The sequence below is a fragment of the Ascaphus truei genome, chromosome 9, assembly GCF_040206685.1.
Source record: "Ascaphus truei isolate aAscTru1 chromosome 9, aAscTru1.hap1, whole genome shotgun sequence".
NCBI classification, from domain to species: Eukaryota; Metazoa; Chordata; class Amphibia; order Anura; family Ascaphidae; genus Ascaphus; species Ascaphus truei.
This window is the reverse complement of record NC_134491.1, coordinates 53,519,699-53,535,922: the sequence shown is the minus strand read 5'-3', so window position 1 is coordinate 53,535,922 and position 16,224 is coordinate 53,519,699. Positions and strand designations below refer to the sequence as shown.

The following is a 16,224-nucleotide window of genomic DNA, read 5'->3' as shown; positions in this document are numbered from 1 at the left end:
AAGGCAAATGTACAGCAATTCTCAAAAAGGAAATTGTCCAGGAACCTGTTCTTTGTTGAGGCAGCCATTGCTCCTCAGCCTAGTTTGCAACAATGTTGCTTCCCAGCCAGTTGCCTTGGCAACACCCCTATTTTCCCAGTAAGATTGTTTGCCCATCCTCCCCTTCTATGCTTTGTCAGTGGTATAAGTCCAGTGCTTGTTCCTGCCTGGACAGGAAAGCATGCTTCTTTTTACAATCAGCAGATGCACCATGCCCTGTCCCCCCAGAATTTTTTTTTGATTCCTTTTCACCTTCTCCCCAAAAATGTTGCCTGCACTTTGTTTTATCCCTTCTGTACTCCCCCTCCAATAAAAGTTACAGAAAATAGAAGCACTCTGTGTGCATTTAAAAGGAGATGAGTTTAGCTACCCGATACTACTCACTTGCCACAGTGGGCTTGGGCCAGAATAGAAATGGTTGAGTTAAAGTTGCAGGACATGGTGACATTAATAGGATTGAAGCAGGGGTTGCCCGTAACTGAATAGTGTTAAATTTTAACGCTGGGGATCCCCTGCTTCCAGAGATACTTAACGCAGTACGGGGTGCCTCTCTCTCTCTCTCTCTCTGCAGGTTTAAATATCCCGCGTGCCAATAGGAAGCCGTGACGTTATTCCTTGCTATTGTCCCGCGTGACTGGGACATTTAAACCTGCAGGAGAACCGACACCCCCAATGGGAGGTAAATATCCCAGGAAGCAGGGGGGGCGGGGGGCACCCCGAGCTGAAATTAATGCAGCTCGAGAGACCCCGTTTCAATACTAGAACAAAAACTCGTTCTAGAACACAAGGCACTTCAAAAGCATGTAACTGGCCACCAAGTCCACGTAGGAGTGATAACCTTCACGGTGTCTCCTTTCCATGGCTGCCCTGGGCATAGTCATGTCCGAACCTTCCTACAACCTCACTTGCCTTTTATTCCAAATGTGGGTCCTTGGGAGGGTTGTCGAACACACGCAAAGACGTTGAGGTTGAGATGCGCTCCCAGAGCCTGCACCAATCCTATGGTGGTCGTGCTCTTTCCTTCTCCTAGCGGGGTTGGTGTTATTCTGGGAGTGTAAAAACAAATGAACGGACTGCAAATCCAACTAGTTTCCAAAGTATCAAACCCAAAGCCCTTTGCTGTGCAGCGAATGCCATGTAGAGGTCAACAACTGATGCAGACACAGCTAGTCGCTGCCAAAATTATTAGTCGGAACTCGGATAAGACCAACATCCCGAGACTGGGAAAATGGTGCATTAGGCTAACGGAAAATTAACCTGCTCCCTCAAACACAAACTCCCCAAATATTACAAGGTCTATTCCCCATACCATGAATATGAGGGAGGAGTGATGGATGCATGATAAGAACCATAAAGACCTTGTAAATGGTTGAGAGAAGATTGTCAGCTGTATCTATAAAACATACCTACATCAAACTCTCAGATTTTAATGGTTTCTCGCTATTGTATTTGCAGACTTTACTTTTAGTTTTGTTTCTTTTTACAATTGCTGGGGTTAATCATTGATACCAAATGCACATTATTCATGCTGTCGTGTGACAAACCGATATCACCTTGCAATACAGCAACATATGCAAAAAGGTTTTTACAATAAAAAGACACAGTGGCAGATTAAACAAGGGTTCATACCCAGTTACGACAACATATTTTCCATCTTTCTGCCCCTGGAGCCTTTTAATAGTGGACAGCAGAACTTTGGCCTTTGTCTGACCATACAACTCCACCTCTTCTGAAAGTAAACCAATTTCTTCAGCCAGCTTTGCGATGGGTTTGGGTACACAAGCACGAGATATTTCAATGTCACTGAAAGAGGCGACGAGAACAGGTTCATGTCATTCGCAGCCCAGATAAAGATAGGAGAGAAATTGATATTAGATTATATTTCAGCATCTAAGGTTGTGAAGGCGAGAGGGGAAACATTGGTTAAGTGGCGCAATGGAAAACTATTTCATTCGTTTTTCCTACCATACTCTGCACACTGAGCGCCAAACATGTGAGTTTGAAAGGAGGGTGAATAATTACCGCAGCCTTGCCCTGCGTTAGATGCTAGAAGCCCCTGTGACATTTACTTGCGAACTTTAAAGTAACCTCAAAAATGCGAACCCACTACTAAACGGCAAAAACTTTTTCATTACTAGTTTGGCCAATGAGAGACAGGACAACTGCCGACTGCTACTCATACATTTCAGCCCGATTATCTAGAATTATCCATAATTGTTTGCGTAATGCTATTAATAAACATGCAATACTACAGATGAAACACAAGCAACGTTCCCTGCAGCAGCGTGTTACCACACGAGAGATGCCCGCTGCAGAGAATGAAGCATTGCGGCTGCAACATCACCACAGACAAGGGAATGTTATGTTCTCCCTGACCGGATAAAAAGTGCATCTGTATTTACCAACTCCATTATTAAAAATGGGCAAGAAGATGGCAGTGATGATTTAATAAGCCAGGATATGGTAGCATAATTGCATACATTACTAATTTATAATCGACTCCCCAAATCCCTGCAGCGCACTGTAACGTGCTGGCGTATGGCGATACCTTGGGACCGGAGTCAGGAGCTGGAGACTGTTGTACTCAATATTCCATTTGCCGGGTTGAGATTTCTCAAGGAAGCGTTTTGCACTCTCCACTGTATTCTGAATAACAGAAACCCAGGGGATGGTTATAGACTGCAGCGGATAACTCAGCAGGGGAAATGCCAAACATTACGGTCCTTGCCGTTTAACCCACCTCCATCAGCATGGCTACAGTCATTGGGCCAACCCCTCCAGGGACTGGGGTGATATAGGAGGCCCGCTCCTTTGCTTCCTCATACGCAACGTCTCCCACAACGCGCTTCCCGGAAGGTTTAGAAGAATCTGAAAGGGAGGGTTTGCAGTCTTAGTAACTCATCATAAATACAGAATTATGTATGAACGGTCAAATACCGCCTGACCGCACATGGTGGTGTAAAATGTAATTATGGAGGATATTATCCGACGAGTTTCCCTGCGGACATTCATGTGGTTTGTGAATCCCATGTTCCCCCTCACAGGAAGCGCGCATTGAACACTCGCTGTTGCGATTTGTCTCAGTGGGCGAAGGCAAACTTGGGGTAAGCCGACAAAAAACAAACTCTCCGATCTTTAACTGCAAAAGGAATCGTCAGACGCCAGGTGGATCTATGGTCCACGGGGTCTTCAACTTGGGGTTTATGACAGAATTGTGTGTGAGGGGGTGTTTCCAGGGACCTCATCTAAGCAATCAGACATGTAAGACTATGGCCGCGCTTATAGTCCCGCCGACGTGACGTCGCGTCAAACCAAGTGTATTGAATCCATCGTGTGCACTTACAGTAGGCGTGACTGAGCGACTGCTTGGTCGCGATCACTGGAAGTCAATGAGAATTGATTTTTCGGTGACAGCCGCGTGATGTGAGCGGTTCAGCCAATGAAGGCGAACCGCTCACACCACGCCTTCTACACTATAGGCAAAAAAACACTGCAACAATGGCGACGGATGACGTCGTAGCCAGGACTATAAGCGCGGCCTTAGAAGGACACGGGAAATAATTTTATAGGTTTTGCTTGGCTCCACAAATGAAAGGAAAAGTATCACTAACCCAAGTCAAGATTTTACAAGCAGCATACCCAGAGATTTCCTACACTTCGTCTGTAACCCTTTTTATTTATAACGGATACCCTTGCGACAGCCTAGGTTTAACAGGAGAGGATGGAAGTGTGCGCGCGTAAGTAACATCCCCACTGTGATCTTGTTCTTTTGTCTAACTCGATATATACCTTTTAACTTCTATCTAACCATTTCATATATTTAAAAGTGAAAGAAATAGCCGCTTACCGGGGACATAATTAATGCCACAATCTATCACAATGGCACCGTGCTTTATCCAGTCGCCCTTCACCATTTCAGGTTTACCAGCTCCAACCACCAGGATGTCAGCTCTGCTCACCTGTACATGACATAGGGGGAAAAAATAAATCACTGCGAGGAGAAGGTGTTCACAAAACCCTTCACCTGCGATTATGACACCTTAATGTGAGTTGTAATTTACCAACAATAAAAAAGGGGCGAGTTCTGCACGTACCTCCTCACTGAGAGCTGCGGTCTTGGAGTGGCAGGTAGTAACGGTAGCATGGTTCCACAGCAACAGGTCATGCATGGGAGCACCCACAATCTTACTACGCCCAATAACCACCGCTCTTTTACCTGGGATCTGCACCCCTGGAGGTAGATATCAACAATGGCAGGGGGGGTGGGGTGGGGGGAGAAGGGGATTTTTTTTTTTTTTTTAATAAGACCCAAACAATACTCCTCCTATGCAGGTTATTCTATGGAATTTTAGGACTAAAACAAGGAGAAGCGAGTCAAGACAGTGACTGAGTGTGAAGCAGGGGAACCTGGTTTAATTCCCAGTGTCAGCGCCTTGTGACCTTGGGCAAGTCACTTTTTGGTGCCTGAGGCACACGGAGATAATCATAAATTGTAAGTACATTTGGGCAGGGACTGTCTGTAAAATGGTTATGTGCTGCGCACCGCGCAGTATACTGCAATTGTGAAGCGCTTTGAGGAAAGCGCAATATGAAATAGTCATAATAAAGACCCCTAAACCCCGGCTACTCCCATACACATCTAAATAGCATCAACTTGCCATATCATTTACATAAAATAACCATGGTTAGCGCTCTGCCCGCTGTAGGGCAGGCGTCTTCTCCGCGTTCTGAATAGGTTCCAGCGCGCTTTCCTGTATTCACTTAATAAAAGGGTGAATATGACAGAATACACTTCACCTGTTTGCCGGATGAGGTCCATGCATCCTTTCGGTGTGCAGGGAATGAAACAGTCACCGAGGTCACCCCGGGCAAGTTTCCCAGCGTTTATACAGGTTAGTCTGCAACGAGGACAAATTAATTATAATGAACGTACCGTATATAGGGCCATATTCAATCAAATGCAATGGTGTCGATACGGCACCACCCGCAAGGATCTGAACTGTGTTAATTTCAGCTCTGAGGATCCCCTGTTTCCAGAGACCCTTACCTCTGGTAGGGGGGGCGACGGTAGCAGCTCCGGCTGGGCTGTGTGTGCAGAATATAATGGCACTTTAACTGTCCCACGTCAAATAGAAAGCCACAACATCCCCTGCAGTGTCCTATTGGCCCGCGACCAGGACCTTTAAACCTATGGACCTTGTATGTATCTTGGGGAGCAGGGAGTCCCAGGAGCTGAAATTAACACGGTTCAACTCCGGAGAATCCCTGCTTCCCACCTATTAAAAAAACATCATATGCAAAGAAGGAAAGAAGTGTGTGTGTGGTGTGTTTGTGTGGTGTGTGTGGTGTGTGTGGTGTGTATAGAGAACAGCCTCAGGCGAGGAGAATCCTGCTTTTGCAGCCAACACAACATAGACAAAAAATTCCTCCAAAGTGCAGGTCTCCTCTCAAACAGAGATACATAGTAAAGCTCTACTCACACGTTCATAGCGCAAATCTCCATTTAATATGACATGCAAAGACAGCGGAAAGACCACGTTTCCGGTCCCATGTGGACCCTTCAGCAGCGGGTCTCTGGACAAGAGGTGACCTGCACTTTGGAGGAATTGTCTGCGCCTTTAAAGGCCATAGAATAAAAATATGAAAAATACAACAAATCCAAAACACTTGAGGTTACCCCATTTATTGCATTCCGCATGCTCCCCTAGCGTAGTTTAATATTCCCTGCGATGCTGCAATTTTAAACGTTTTAAAGCCAAAACAAAATATAATAAACACATTTCTTTTCATTGCAGACAGTTTACCAAATGTGCTGAAACAGAATTTATTTTAGCAGAGCTCTCATTACTGAATGCAGCTTTACAATGTTTTGTTTGGAGGACAAAGCGCAGCACGAAAACCTAAAGGCTGAGGCCCCAGTACCTCCGCTGCACGCGCGCCCGCGAGACTGGCGGCGCGTGCAGCCGATTCCCCGGTCTGCAGTGAGCTGGAGGAAGAGAGACCGGGGGGGCATGGCGGGGGAGCAGCCATGACGTCACCCTGCAGGTTCGCCCCCATTGGCTGAACCGCCGGGGGGGCGTGGCTTAGCGCTCCGTCGCGAGTCCTGCTCTCAATTCTATTGAGAGCAGGAGCAACTCTCGCCTCAGCGCTGCGGCCCCCGCCTCGCAGCGGGCCCGGCGCCATTGAGGGGAGGGCTCTCGTCCCTGCAGCGTCCGCCACAGCGGGTGCTGCAATAGCCAGCGGGGACCAGGCCTAACGCACGAACACTCACCCATCCACGTCTTTGGTAGGCGACACGGCATTGGTGACTTTTTCTGTGTTGATGGTGTGATCAGAATCCAGAGGCAGCTGGACTATCATCCCGTGAATGGCAGGGTCCTGATTTAAAGATGTTATCCTGCTCAGTACCTGGTGCAGAAGAAAATCAAACGGACATCATTTTGCAATCTGAAAATCTCTATTACCATGTACTGATTTTTTTTCTTCCCGTGACGCTGATTTAATTAACAAACTGCTTATTCAAAATAGAAAGAGACCCTTCTAAATAACTAGAATTCACCAAGTGCAGTGTGTGATCGGTTTCCTCTACCACCGAAGGATACAGATACCTGCGGATCAGCTTACCTCTGTTTCTGTAGCAGTCGTTGGCAGTTTGATGTGACTGGCATTGATCCCAATCTAAAAACAGTATGATTTGTGCGTCACTAATAGAGCAACATTAACATCTTGCAAAATAAAAAGGGTTACATTCTATAGCGATAGACTAGGATAACTAAAAGCAGATCTTCCGTCCTCCAAAACCCCATACGGACAATTGGATCATCTACTATCTATATTGCAAGACAAGTTATGGAAAATAAAAAGGAGTACACCAAATCTATGCAGGGTAGAGATGGCTATATTGCATCTCACCTGGGAGGTGCGATCCAGAAACTTACCTCTGCAGCAGCCTTTAACTTCATGCTAATGTACAGATTTGAATCATCTCTATTCCCAACCTATGAGGCGAACACATGGATACAGGGCAGAGCGTTAGAACACATGGATACAGGGTAGAGCGTTAGAACCCACGGATACAGGGCAGAGCGTTAGAACCCATGGATACAGGGCAGAGCGTTAGAACACAGGGATACAGGGTAGAGCGTTAGAACACAGGGATACAGGGTAGAGCGTTAGAACACAGGGATACAGGGTAGAGCGTTAGAACACAGGGATACAGGGCAGAGCGTTAGAACCCAGGGATACAGGGCAGAGCGTTAGAACACATGGATACAGGGCAGAGCGTTAGAACACATGGATACAGGGCAGAGCGTTAGAACCCAGGGATACAGGGTAGAGCGTTAGAACCCAGGGATACAGGGTAGAGCGTTAGAACACAGGGATACAGGGCAGAGCGTTAGAACACAGGGATACAGGGCAGAGCGTTAGAACACATGGATACAGGGCAGAGCGTTAGAACACAGGGATACAGGGCAGAGCGTTAGAACACAGAGATACAGGGCAGAGCGTTAGAACACAGGGATACAGGGCAGAGCGTTAGAACACATGGATACAGGGTAGAGCGTTGGAACACATGGATACAGGGTAGAGCGTTAGAACACAGGGATACAGGGTAGAGCGTTAGAACACATGGATACAGGGTAGAGCGTTAGAACACATGGATACAGGGTAGAGCGTTAGAACACATGGATACAGGGTAGAGCGTTAGAACACATGGATACAGGGTAGAGCGTTAGAACACATGGATACAGGGTAGAGCGTTAGAACACATGGATACAGGGTAGAGCGTTAGAACACATGGATACAGGGTAGAGCGTTAGAACACAGGGATACAGGGCAGAGCGTTAGAACCCACGGATACAGGGCAGAGCGTTAGAACCCACGGATACAGGGCAGAGCGTTAGAACACAGGGATACAGGGCAGAGCGTTAGAACACAGGGATACAGGGCAGAGCGTTAGAACACAGGGATACAGGGCAGAGCGTTAGAACACAGGGATACAGGGCAGAGCGTTAGAACACAGGGATACAGGGCAGAGCGTTAGAACACATGGATACAGGGCAGAGCGTTAGAACACATGGATACAGGGCAGAGCGTTAGAACACATGGATACAGGGTAGAGCGTTAGAACACATGGATACAGGGCAGAGCGTTAGAACACATGGATACAGGGTAGAGCGTTAGAACACATGGATACAGGGTAGAGCGTTAGAACACATGGATACAGGGTAGAGCGTTAGAACACATGGATACAGGGTAGAGCGTTAGAACACATGGATACAGGGTAGAGCGTTAGAACACATGGATACAGGGTAGAGCGTTAGAACACATGGATACAGGGTAGAGCGTTAGAACACATGGATACAGGGTAGAGCGTTAGAACACATGGATACAGGGTAGAGCGTTAGAACACATGGATACAGGGCAGAGCGTTAGAACACACGGATACAGGGCAGAGCGTTAGAACACATGGATACAGGGCAGAGCGTTAGAACACATGGATACAGGGTAGAGCGTTAGAACACATGGATACAGGGTAGAGCGTTAGAACACATGGATACAGGGCAGAGCGTTAGAACCCAGGGATACAGGGCAGAGCGTTAGAACCCAGGGATACAGGGCAGAGCGTTAGAACACATGGATACAGGGCAGAGCGTTAGAACACACGGATACAGGGCAGAGCGTTAGAACACATGGATACAGGGCAGAGCGTTAGAACACATGGATACAGGGCAGAGCGTTAGAACCCAGGGATACAGGGCAGAGCGTTAGAACACATGGATACAGGGCAGAGCGTTAGAACACAGGGATACAGGGCAGAGCGTTAGAACACATGGATACAGGGTAGAGCGTTAGAACACATGGAACTAAAGAAAAGAAACTTCAAGGATACACAAGGAAAATGTATAAAAATCATCAAATATGTCCATTACACAGACACTTTGTGGCACTCTGTTCAGCGTTTACGGGCGTAAAAGCAGATATTTAAGCTTTATAGCATAATGTTTTCATTTGAAAATGAAATTGATACTGTGTACAGATATTAGCAGTACAGATCCACCTACTTTTATCATGAGATACAAACCATTGGATGCCATCAGGGGCCCTTTAAAACTAACTTAATGAGAGGTTTTCCTCACAGAAGTAGCTCCTCTGTTGGTTAATTAAGGTGAGATAGATCGTCATGATTTTGCTTCCTGGTCTCCAAAATTGAAACAGTGTTTAGAAATATTTCGGGGCTTACTCCATCAGGCCAAGCGGCCGTAATCCCAACTTGAAGCGAATGGGAAAGGTCAGCCAAAATAGGCCCCACCGGCCGTTTCAAAACATACTGTATATAGAACGGGCCTTTTAAAGTCACTTTGCACTGAAACGAGGTTAAGCACATGCTGATAGTTCTGTGCATTTACAGCCCAGATGCTCGTGAGACCAGTATGCAATTCACATTATTTTCTGCTTACACATAGAATAAGAGATAGATAGGATAGATATCTGGCCGGCCGACGTCTCCCCAGCTGCTTGCCTGACTAATATGTGTATATTTGGGGGGTAGGGGATAGAGTGTATGGGGCCTGGGGGGGTTGTATGTGTATTCTATTTTGCACAGAAAAACAAAGAACAAATAAATAAAGGGACTTATTGAGAGATGCATTTTAACCCCCCACATGTTGTGTCATATATTAATGCTTATACAGTGTGTGTGCGTGTGTGTCTCGGAATATTTTGGAGACAGACTTTTTTTTATAGAATGGCTTTTCTTCCTTGAGAGGATGCAGACCCCTGAGCTAGAGGTTTTGTCAATAAAATAGAATGTGTAACCTGCACAATGGCGAGCCCGGGGCTGAATCCCGGACATTTCTCCTTTATTACAGCAACTTCACGTTTTAGTCGGTCTCGCACTAGTCTGCAACAGAGGAGAGAGTACGGGGTTAGGCAAGTTTAACCGGCACAAGATTGAAAGCGTTGAAAAAATAAACAGACTTTATAAGAGTACCTTTCAAGTTATCTTTATAGCAATAAATGCACTTGCTATGTTACCTTGGAGTATATACTGCAAGAAATTTGTTTTTTGCCTGCTTGTAAAGGTAATCTATTTCCTATCAAATAGCTCAAGGAAATGTGCGGGGTAATGTGACCTTCCCAGGAATTCAGGCCCTGTAGATATGAACAAGATCACGCCTTCACCCTGATTTAGCACCCTGTTTTATTGGGAAAATTGTTAGAGCTTCCAAAATGTTTTTTTGAAACATTGTTTTTTCCCCCCCTCTCTCTGAATCCAGAATGCCTTAAAAATGTCCATTTGTGGATTACAGTCGGTCTCAAACATGTTACAGTTTTTACTCCCCTGCCCTCGTTTTGCAATGGAGGTCTGCTCAGTCGCCCACAAAGAATAATAGCCGAGTGAACAGAACCTGCTGTTAGGCATATGAACTGCTGCAACCATAACCCGCTTATATGTAACATTTCCTGGGGTGTTCCTGAGACCATAGCTCCCTTCCCACCTTGGATCGATATACTCTTGAAGGGAATCCGTACATATTCCCTGGAAGGATGAGAATATTTTTTGGGTTCGCCTTACAACTCACTATATACACATCGTTTATACTATTTACTCACTCGTATCACTATCATTGGTGTTTAGCGCTGTTTCAAATCACTTTGGTTTACATTTCACAAACCCCACACTAACAGAAGGGATTCCACAAAAAACCCCGAATCCCACCACCACTTTCATGGGCTTTTGGTGGAAAATTTAAGCATTCACCTCCCAGGTCAAACGTCTCAAGGCCGAGCTGCAGTGATGTTGATCTCTGATTTCTCTGTTAATAGTTTACAAGCAGCAGACTTTGATACAGTAGAGATGCTGCTACGCAAACTACGCAACATACAGTATTTGCATGAAACAGTAAACAGTGGCTGAAATAGAACTCTGGACAGTTCCCCTTAGGTCCGGTCTCCAGTAGCCGCTGCGGCGTGTGCGCCACACACCACAGCCCTCTATGGGGCGTGCCCAAGTGGCCGTGTGTGTGTGAGCGCGCAAAGTGCGACGACGTGTACGCTGGTAGGGAAGACTAGAATTGTGTCTTCCCGTGCCGCGACCACATGGTCAGCCAATAGCAAAGCAGATATGCCCAGTCATTGCCGCGAGCGCCCCCCCCCCCCCCCCCTGCGCCTCTACAGACCGCTTATCGCGGCTTTTATCTGTGCACACGCCGCCAGATGCGCGTGCAGCAGTAAATACTGAGGCCATAGCCTTACCTAGGACCAGAGGGGCTAAAGTTGACAGCAGAAACAGATCGAACATCGCTTTAATCTGCCCTCTAGACCAGGGCTGCTAAACTCCAGTCCTCAAGACCCCCAACAGGTCAGGTTAAGGATATCCCAGCTTCAATGTATACATAACTTGTGAGATACCGCTCACCACAATATAAATGTAATCATAAAGCATAAAATAGTTCCTGCTGGTGCAAAGAGGATAACCCTGACAGACAAACACATAAGGAGACAAAGAGTCCTCCTGAAAGATCCTCATTAACTGCACAACAAAGCTAGGAATATTTAGCAGGGTTTAAATACCCACTGTATGAGTAATTTAATTAGCTGTGAGGTACAGGTAAGCAATCGCTCCCAGCACTGTGGGAGGGCAATTGCCACTAAAAGCCAGATGGCAAAAACAATAAATATTTTATTAATCAACCAAAGTGACACATAATATATAACACATACTCTAAACTATCATAAAAACAATTAAAACATATAAGTAACGGGTGACAACCAGTCCAGGGATAACCATGGATAAATCCAAATTATCGTGGATCGTAGTGAGCGAGACGAAATCAGTGAGTTGATGTCAGAATGCAAATATCTATCACGTCTCTTTAACTCAGGGTGGAGTGTAATGCAGTGTAAGCTCCCACCTTGAGAAAGCGCCAGCCCCCTTTGCGCGAAACGTACGTCGGCATGACGTCATCGCGTTGACGTCGTGGAGGAGGAAGTAACGGGTGAGATCGTTCTGAACGCGGTGGTAGTCACTGGTTGCTTATTGTATTAGCTATATGGGGCGCAGCTTACTATATGCTGTTTGTATCTGCCCTGCTACCTACCTCTGAGCATACCGTTGAGTATTTTGACCTGATGGTTTGCCTAACGGCATAGTACTGCTTACACTGCATTACACTCCACCCTGCGTTAAAGAGACGTGATAGATATTTGCATTCTGACATCAACTCACTGATTTTGTCTCACTCACTACGATCCACTCACCTGTTTCAGGGATCTATTTTGAGAATAATTTGGATTTATCCATGGTTATCCCTGGACTGGTTGTCACCCGTTACATATATGTTTTAATTGTTTTTATGATAGTTTAGAGAATGTGTTATATATTATGCGTCACTTTGGTTGATTAATAAAATATTTATTATTTTTGCCATCTGGCTTTTAGTGGCAATTGCCCTCCCACAGTGCTGGGAGCGATTGCTTACCTGTACCTCACAGCTAATTAAATTACTCATACAGTGTGTATTTAAACCCTGCTAAATATTCCTAGCTTTGTTGTGCAGTTAATGAGGATCTTTCAGGAGGACTCTGTCTCCTTATGTGTTTATATCCCAGCTTCAACACAGGTGGCTCAAATCAGTGGCTGATCGAGCCACCTGTGCTGAAGCTAAAATATAGTTAAAACTTCACCTGTTTGGGGGGGGGGGGGAGAAGGGGGGCGCATGCTCTTGGATTGTAAACTCTCACCAGCAGGGCCCTCATTACATGTATCTGTTTGCGCTTATTTGCATGCAACCGTTTATATAATCATCAAATCTCCGTACCCTCATTGTACCGTGCTAAGGAATATGTTGTCGCTTTCAAAATAAAAACAACAACACGATAAAGTATTTTACTTTTAAGTGAAACAGCATCACATCGTGTTCTTACATAATCCGATACGGTTATGCTACACACCCCTCACTATGCATCTTATACTTCATCACTGATCATACGACTATTCAAACTGCAGATCCTGTGTCAGAGTAATCTGCATATCTGGCCTGGGGAAAAACTGGGCCAAGTAAATGCATCAGATCCCATCTCAAACTGCAGGGGTCAGCACCGCATATAAATAATCCCACTGCAATAATGGGACATTTAACCCCTCCTGTACTGACACCGACTTCAAACTTTTTGCTCCAAAGCTGCTACTTCTAGAACCTTGTACTGCGGCAGGAAAAAAACAAAAAGATAGTGACAAGTGACATTGGCAATCCACACCTGGATTCAGTCTCCCCTTATACCACTGATCTCCCCCACGTGCAGAGAGATCCATTAACCCCATGGATGCTGGAAGCACAAGCAGAACAATGCATATACTGTATGGCATCTCTGGCCCTTATAATACTCTAACGGCCGGTGTATCAGTCCTATTTGCAACATTGTTACCCTATTCCACGAGTGGGAGGCGGTTAACCCCTTCCATAACGGTGGCATTAATGCACCTCACATGGGCGAGAGCTAAATCATGACACCTCCATATAACGCTCCACACTGCCCATACAGCACAGTATTACACGAACCATGCGTGTTATTAACCCTTCTTGCTCTCAGGACACCCTCCTGCTCCTGGTAACAGCCTCACTACCCCATGGTGCATGTTACCCCAACCCATTGGGGGGAAGGGGGGAGCGCAGGAGAGGAGGTTGCAGGCGCTCCCCTCGCACCCGGGGAGGATGGGTGGGGGGGATAAGAGGTTGCAGGGGCTCCCCTCGCACCCGGGGAGGATGGGTGGGGGGGATAAGAGGTTGCAGAGGTTCCCCTCGCACCCGGGGAGGATGGGTGGGGGAATAAGAGGTTGCAGGGGCTCCCCTCGCACCCGGGGAGGATGGGTGGGGGGGATAAGAGGTTGCAGGGGCTCCCCTCGCACCCGGGGAGGATGGGTGGGGGGATAAGAGGTTGCAGGGGCTCCCCTCGCATCTGGGGAGAGTGGGTGGAGGGGGGTTGGGGGATAAGGGGCTACCCTTGTCCCTGGGGAATCCCTCACCCGGAGACCACTTTGCCGCTGAGGATTTCCGCGGGCATGCTGGCTGCTGTCAGGCTCTTCCGGACCCGGACAGGTGAGATCCAAGACCCTCCGATGCTGCCGCCTCTCTCTGACCCCTCGTGGTGCAAAGTTTCACGCAAATTGCACCGCGCAGGCGCAGCGGGGAGGGGGCGTGTCCTACAGACGTGTGGGCGGAGCTAGGTGGGTTAACCCCTTCGTTATCGGCAATTATTTCAGATGGGCTGATATAACGGGTCCGTCTGCCCCCCCCTTTTCTCCGTCCCGGCCAGTTCATCAAGTCCCTCCCCCCTCACTCAATCACCCCCTCCTCACACTCATTCCCACCTCCCCCCCTCACTCAATCACCCCCTCCTCACACTCATTCCCACCTCCCCCCCTGACTCAATCACCCCCTCTTCACACTCATTCCACCTCCCCCCTCACTCAATCACCCCCTCCTCACACTCATTCCCACCTCCCCCCCTGACTCAATCACCCCCTCTTCACACTCATTCCACCTCCCCCCCTCACTCAATCACCCCCTCCTCACACTCATTCCCACCTCCCCCCCTCACTCAATCACCCCCTCCTCACACTCATTCCCACCTCCCCCCCTCACTCAATCACCCCCTCCTCACACTCATTCCCACCTCCCCCCCTCACTCAATCACCCCCTCCTCACACTCATTCCACCTCCCCCCTCACTCAATCACCCCCTCCTCACACTCATTCCCACCTCCCCCCCTCACTCAATCACCCCCTCCTCACACTCATTCCCACCTCCCCCCCTCACTCAATCACCCCCTCCTCACACTCATTCCCACCTCCCCCCCTCACTCAATCACCCCCTCCTCACACTCATTCCCACCTCCCCCCTCACTCAATCACCCCCTCCTCACACTCATTCCCACCTCCCCCTCACTCAATCACCCCCTCCTCACACTCATTCCCACCTCCCCCCTGGCCACACTTACAACCCCCCCCCCCAATAGATACAAAACACCCACCAACATGTTTTATACAACCCCCCACCCCAAATAGATATAACACACACCCCCAAATAGATATAACACACCCCAACATGTTTTATACAACCCCCCCACCCCAAATAGATATAACACCCCCCCAAATAGATATAACACCCCCAACATGTTTTATACAACCCCCCCACCCCAAATAGATATAACACACCCCCCAACATGTTTTATACAACCCCCCACCCCAAATAGATATAACACCCCCCCAATAGATATAACACCCCCCCAACATGTTTTATACAACCCCCCCACCCCAAATAGATATAACACCCCCCCAAATAGATATAACACACCCCCCAACATGTTTTATACAACCCCCACACCCCAAATAGATACAACCCCCACACCCCAAATAGATACAACCCCCACACCCCAAATACATACAAAACAGTTACCTTGGGGATGGTCTAAGTCTGCCGGGCCCCGGTCTCCCCAGCTTTGGGCCTCCCTCATTGTACAGCACAGGGCCTTTCTTTGATGCCAGAAGCTGAGCCCAGCTTCTGACGCACAACGGTGTCAGAGACAGACCCTGTGCCGGACAGTGAAGGGGGACCGCAGCTGGGGGCCTGTGCTGATGCTGGGATATCCCTAAAACCTGACCTGTTGGGGGCGTCTTGAGGATTGGAGTTGAACACCCGTGTTCTTGGTCAGGGGTGTGCAAACTTTCCCCCCTGTGCCCCCCTGTCTGCACTACTCCCCTGCTCGCACCAGACTCCTTACCATGTCTCCGGTGTCAAATGATGCTGTGGGGTCATGTGACATCACGTTGCCATGGCAGCACAACGTCACGTGACCCAGGACGCCGCTTTGCCATGGCGATACATCACCAGCGACACGGTAAGTGAAGTTGCAGGGGCCTCACGCGATCCCCCGATATTTAATTGAAATGCTTTGGGGAAGAGCGAGGGGCCTCTGAAACTGCCGCACCCCTCCTGACAAATCTCAGGGGGCGGACCCCCCAGTTTGCGCACCCCTGTTCTAGGTGGTAAACAGGTGGTCTCTGGAGCTGAACATTAGAAAACATATTTATTTTTTTTAGGAGCAGGTCATGCTCAGAGAGCAAAATAATAACATTAAATAAGTTAAACTCACATAGGCTTCTGCTTGAGATTGCTGATT

General features: G+C 47.7%; 1 protein-coding gene across 1 annotated transcript in view; it reads right to left on the bottom strand.

Annotated features, from left to right (window-relative positions):
- Positions 1-14,228, bottom strand: part of MTHFD1 (methylenetetrahydrofolate dehydrogenase, cyclohydrolase and formyltetrahydrofolate synthetase 1) — a 33,248-nt gene extending 19,020 nt beyond the window's left edge. Inside the window, exons 1-12 of the mRNA XM_075614881.1 lie at positions 14,069-14,228; positions 9,859-9,943; positions 6,978-7,037; positions 6,664-6,717; positions 6,311-6,447; positions 4,837-4,937; positions 4,134-4,270; positions 3,887-3,998; positions 2,780-2,907; positions 2,588-2,685; positions 1,669-1,842; positions 949-1,085 (exon numbers count right to left, since the gene is read on the bottom strand). Of these exons, the coding sequence (XP_075470996.1) occupies positions 949-1,085; positions 1,669-1,842; positions 2,588-2,685; positions 2,780-2,907; positions 3,887-3,998; positions 4,134-4,270; positions 4,837-4,937; positions 6,311-6,447; positions 6,664-6,717; positions 6,978-7,037; positions 9,859-9,943; positions 14,069-14,106 (1,261 nt within the window). The 5' untranslated portion in view covers positions 14,107-14,228. The remainder of the gene's footprint in view (positions 1-948; positions 1,086-1,668; positions 1,843-2,587; positions 2,686-2,779; positions 2,908-3,886; positions 3,999-4,133; positions 4,271-4,836; positions 4,938-6,310; positions 6,448-6,663; positions 6,718-6,977; positions 7,038-9,858; positions 9,944-14,068) is intronic.
- Positions 14,229-16,224: the final 1,996 nt, after the last annotated feature.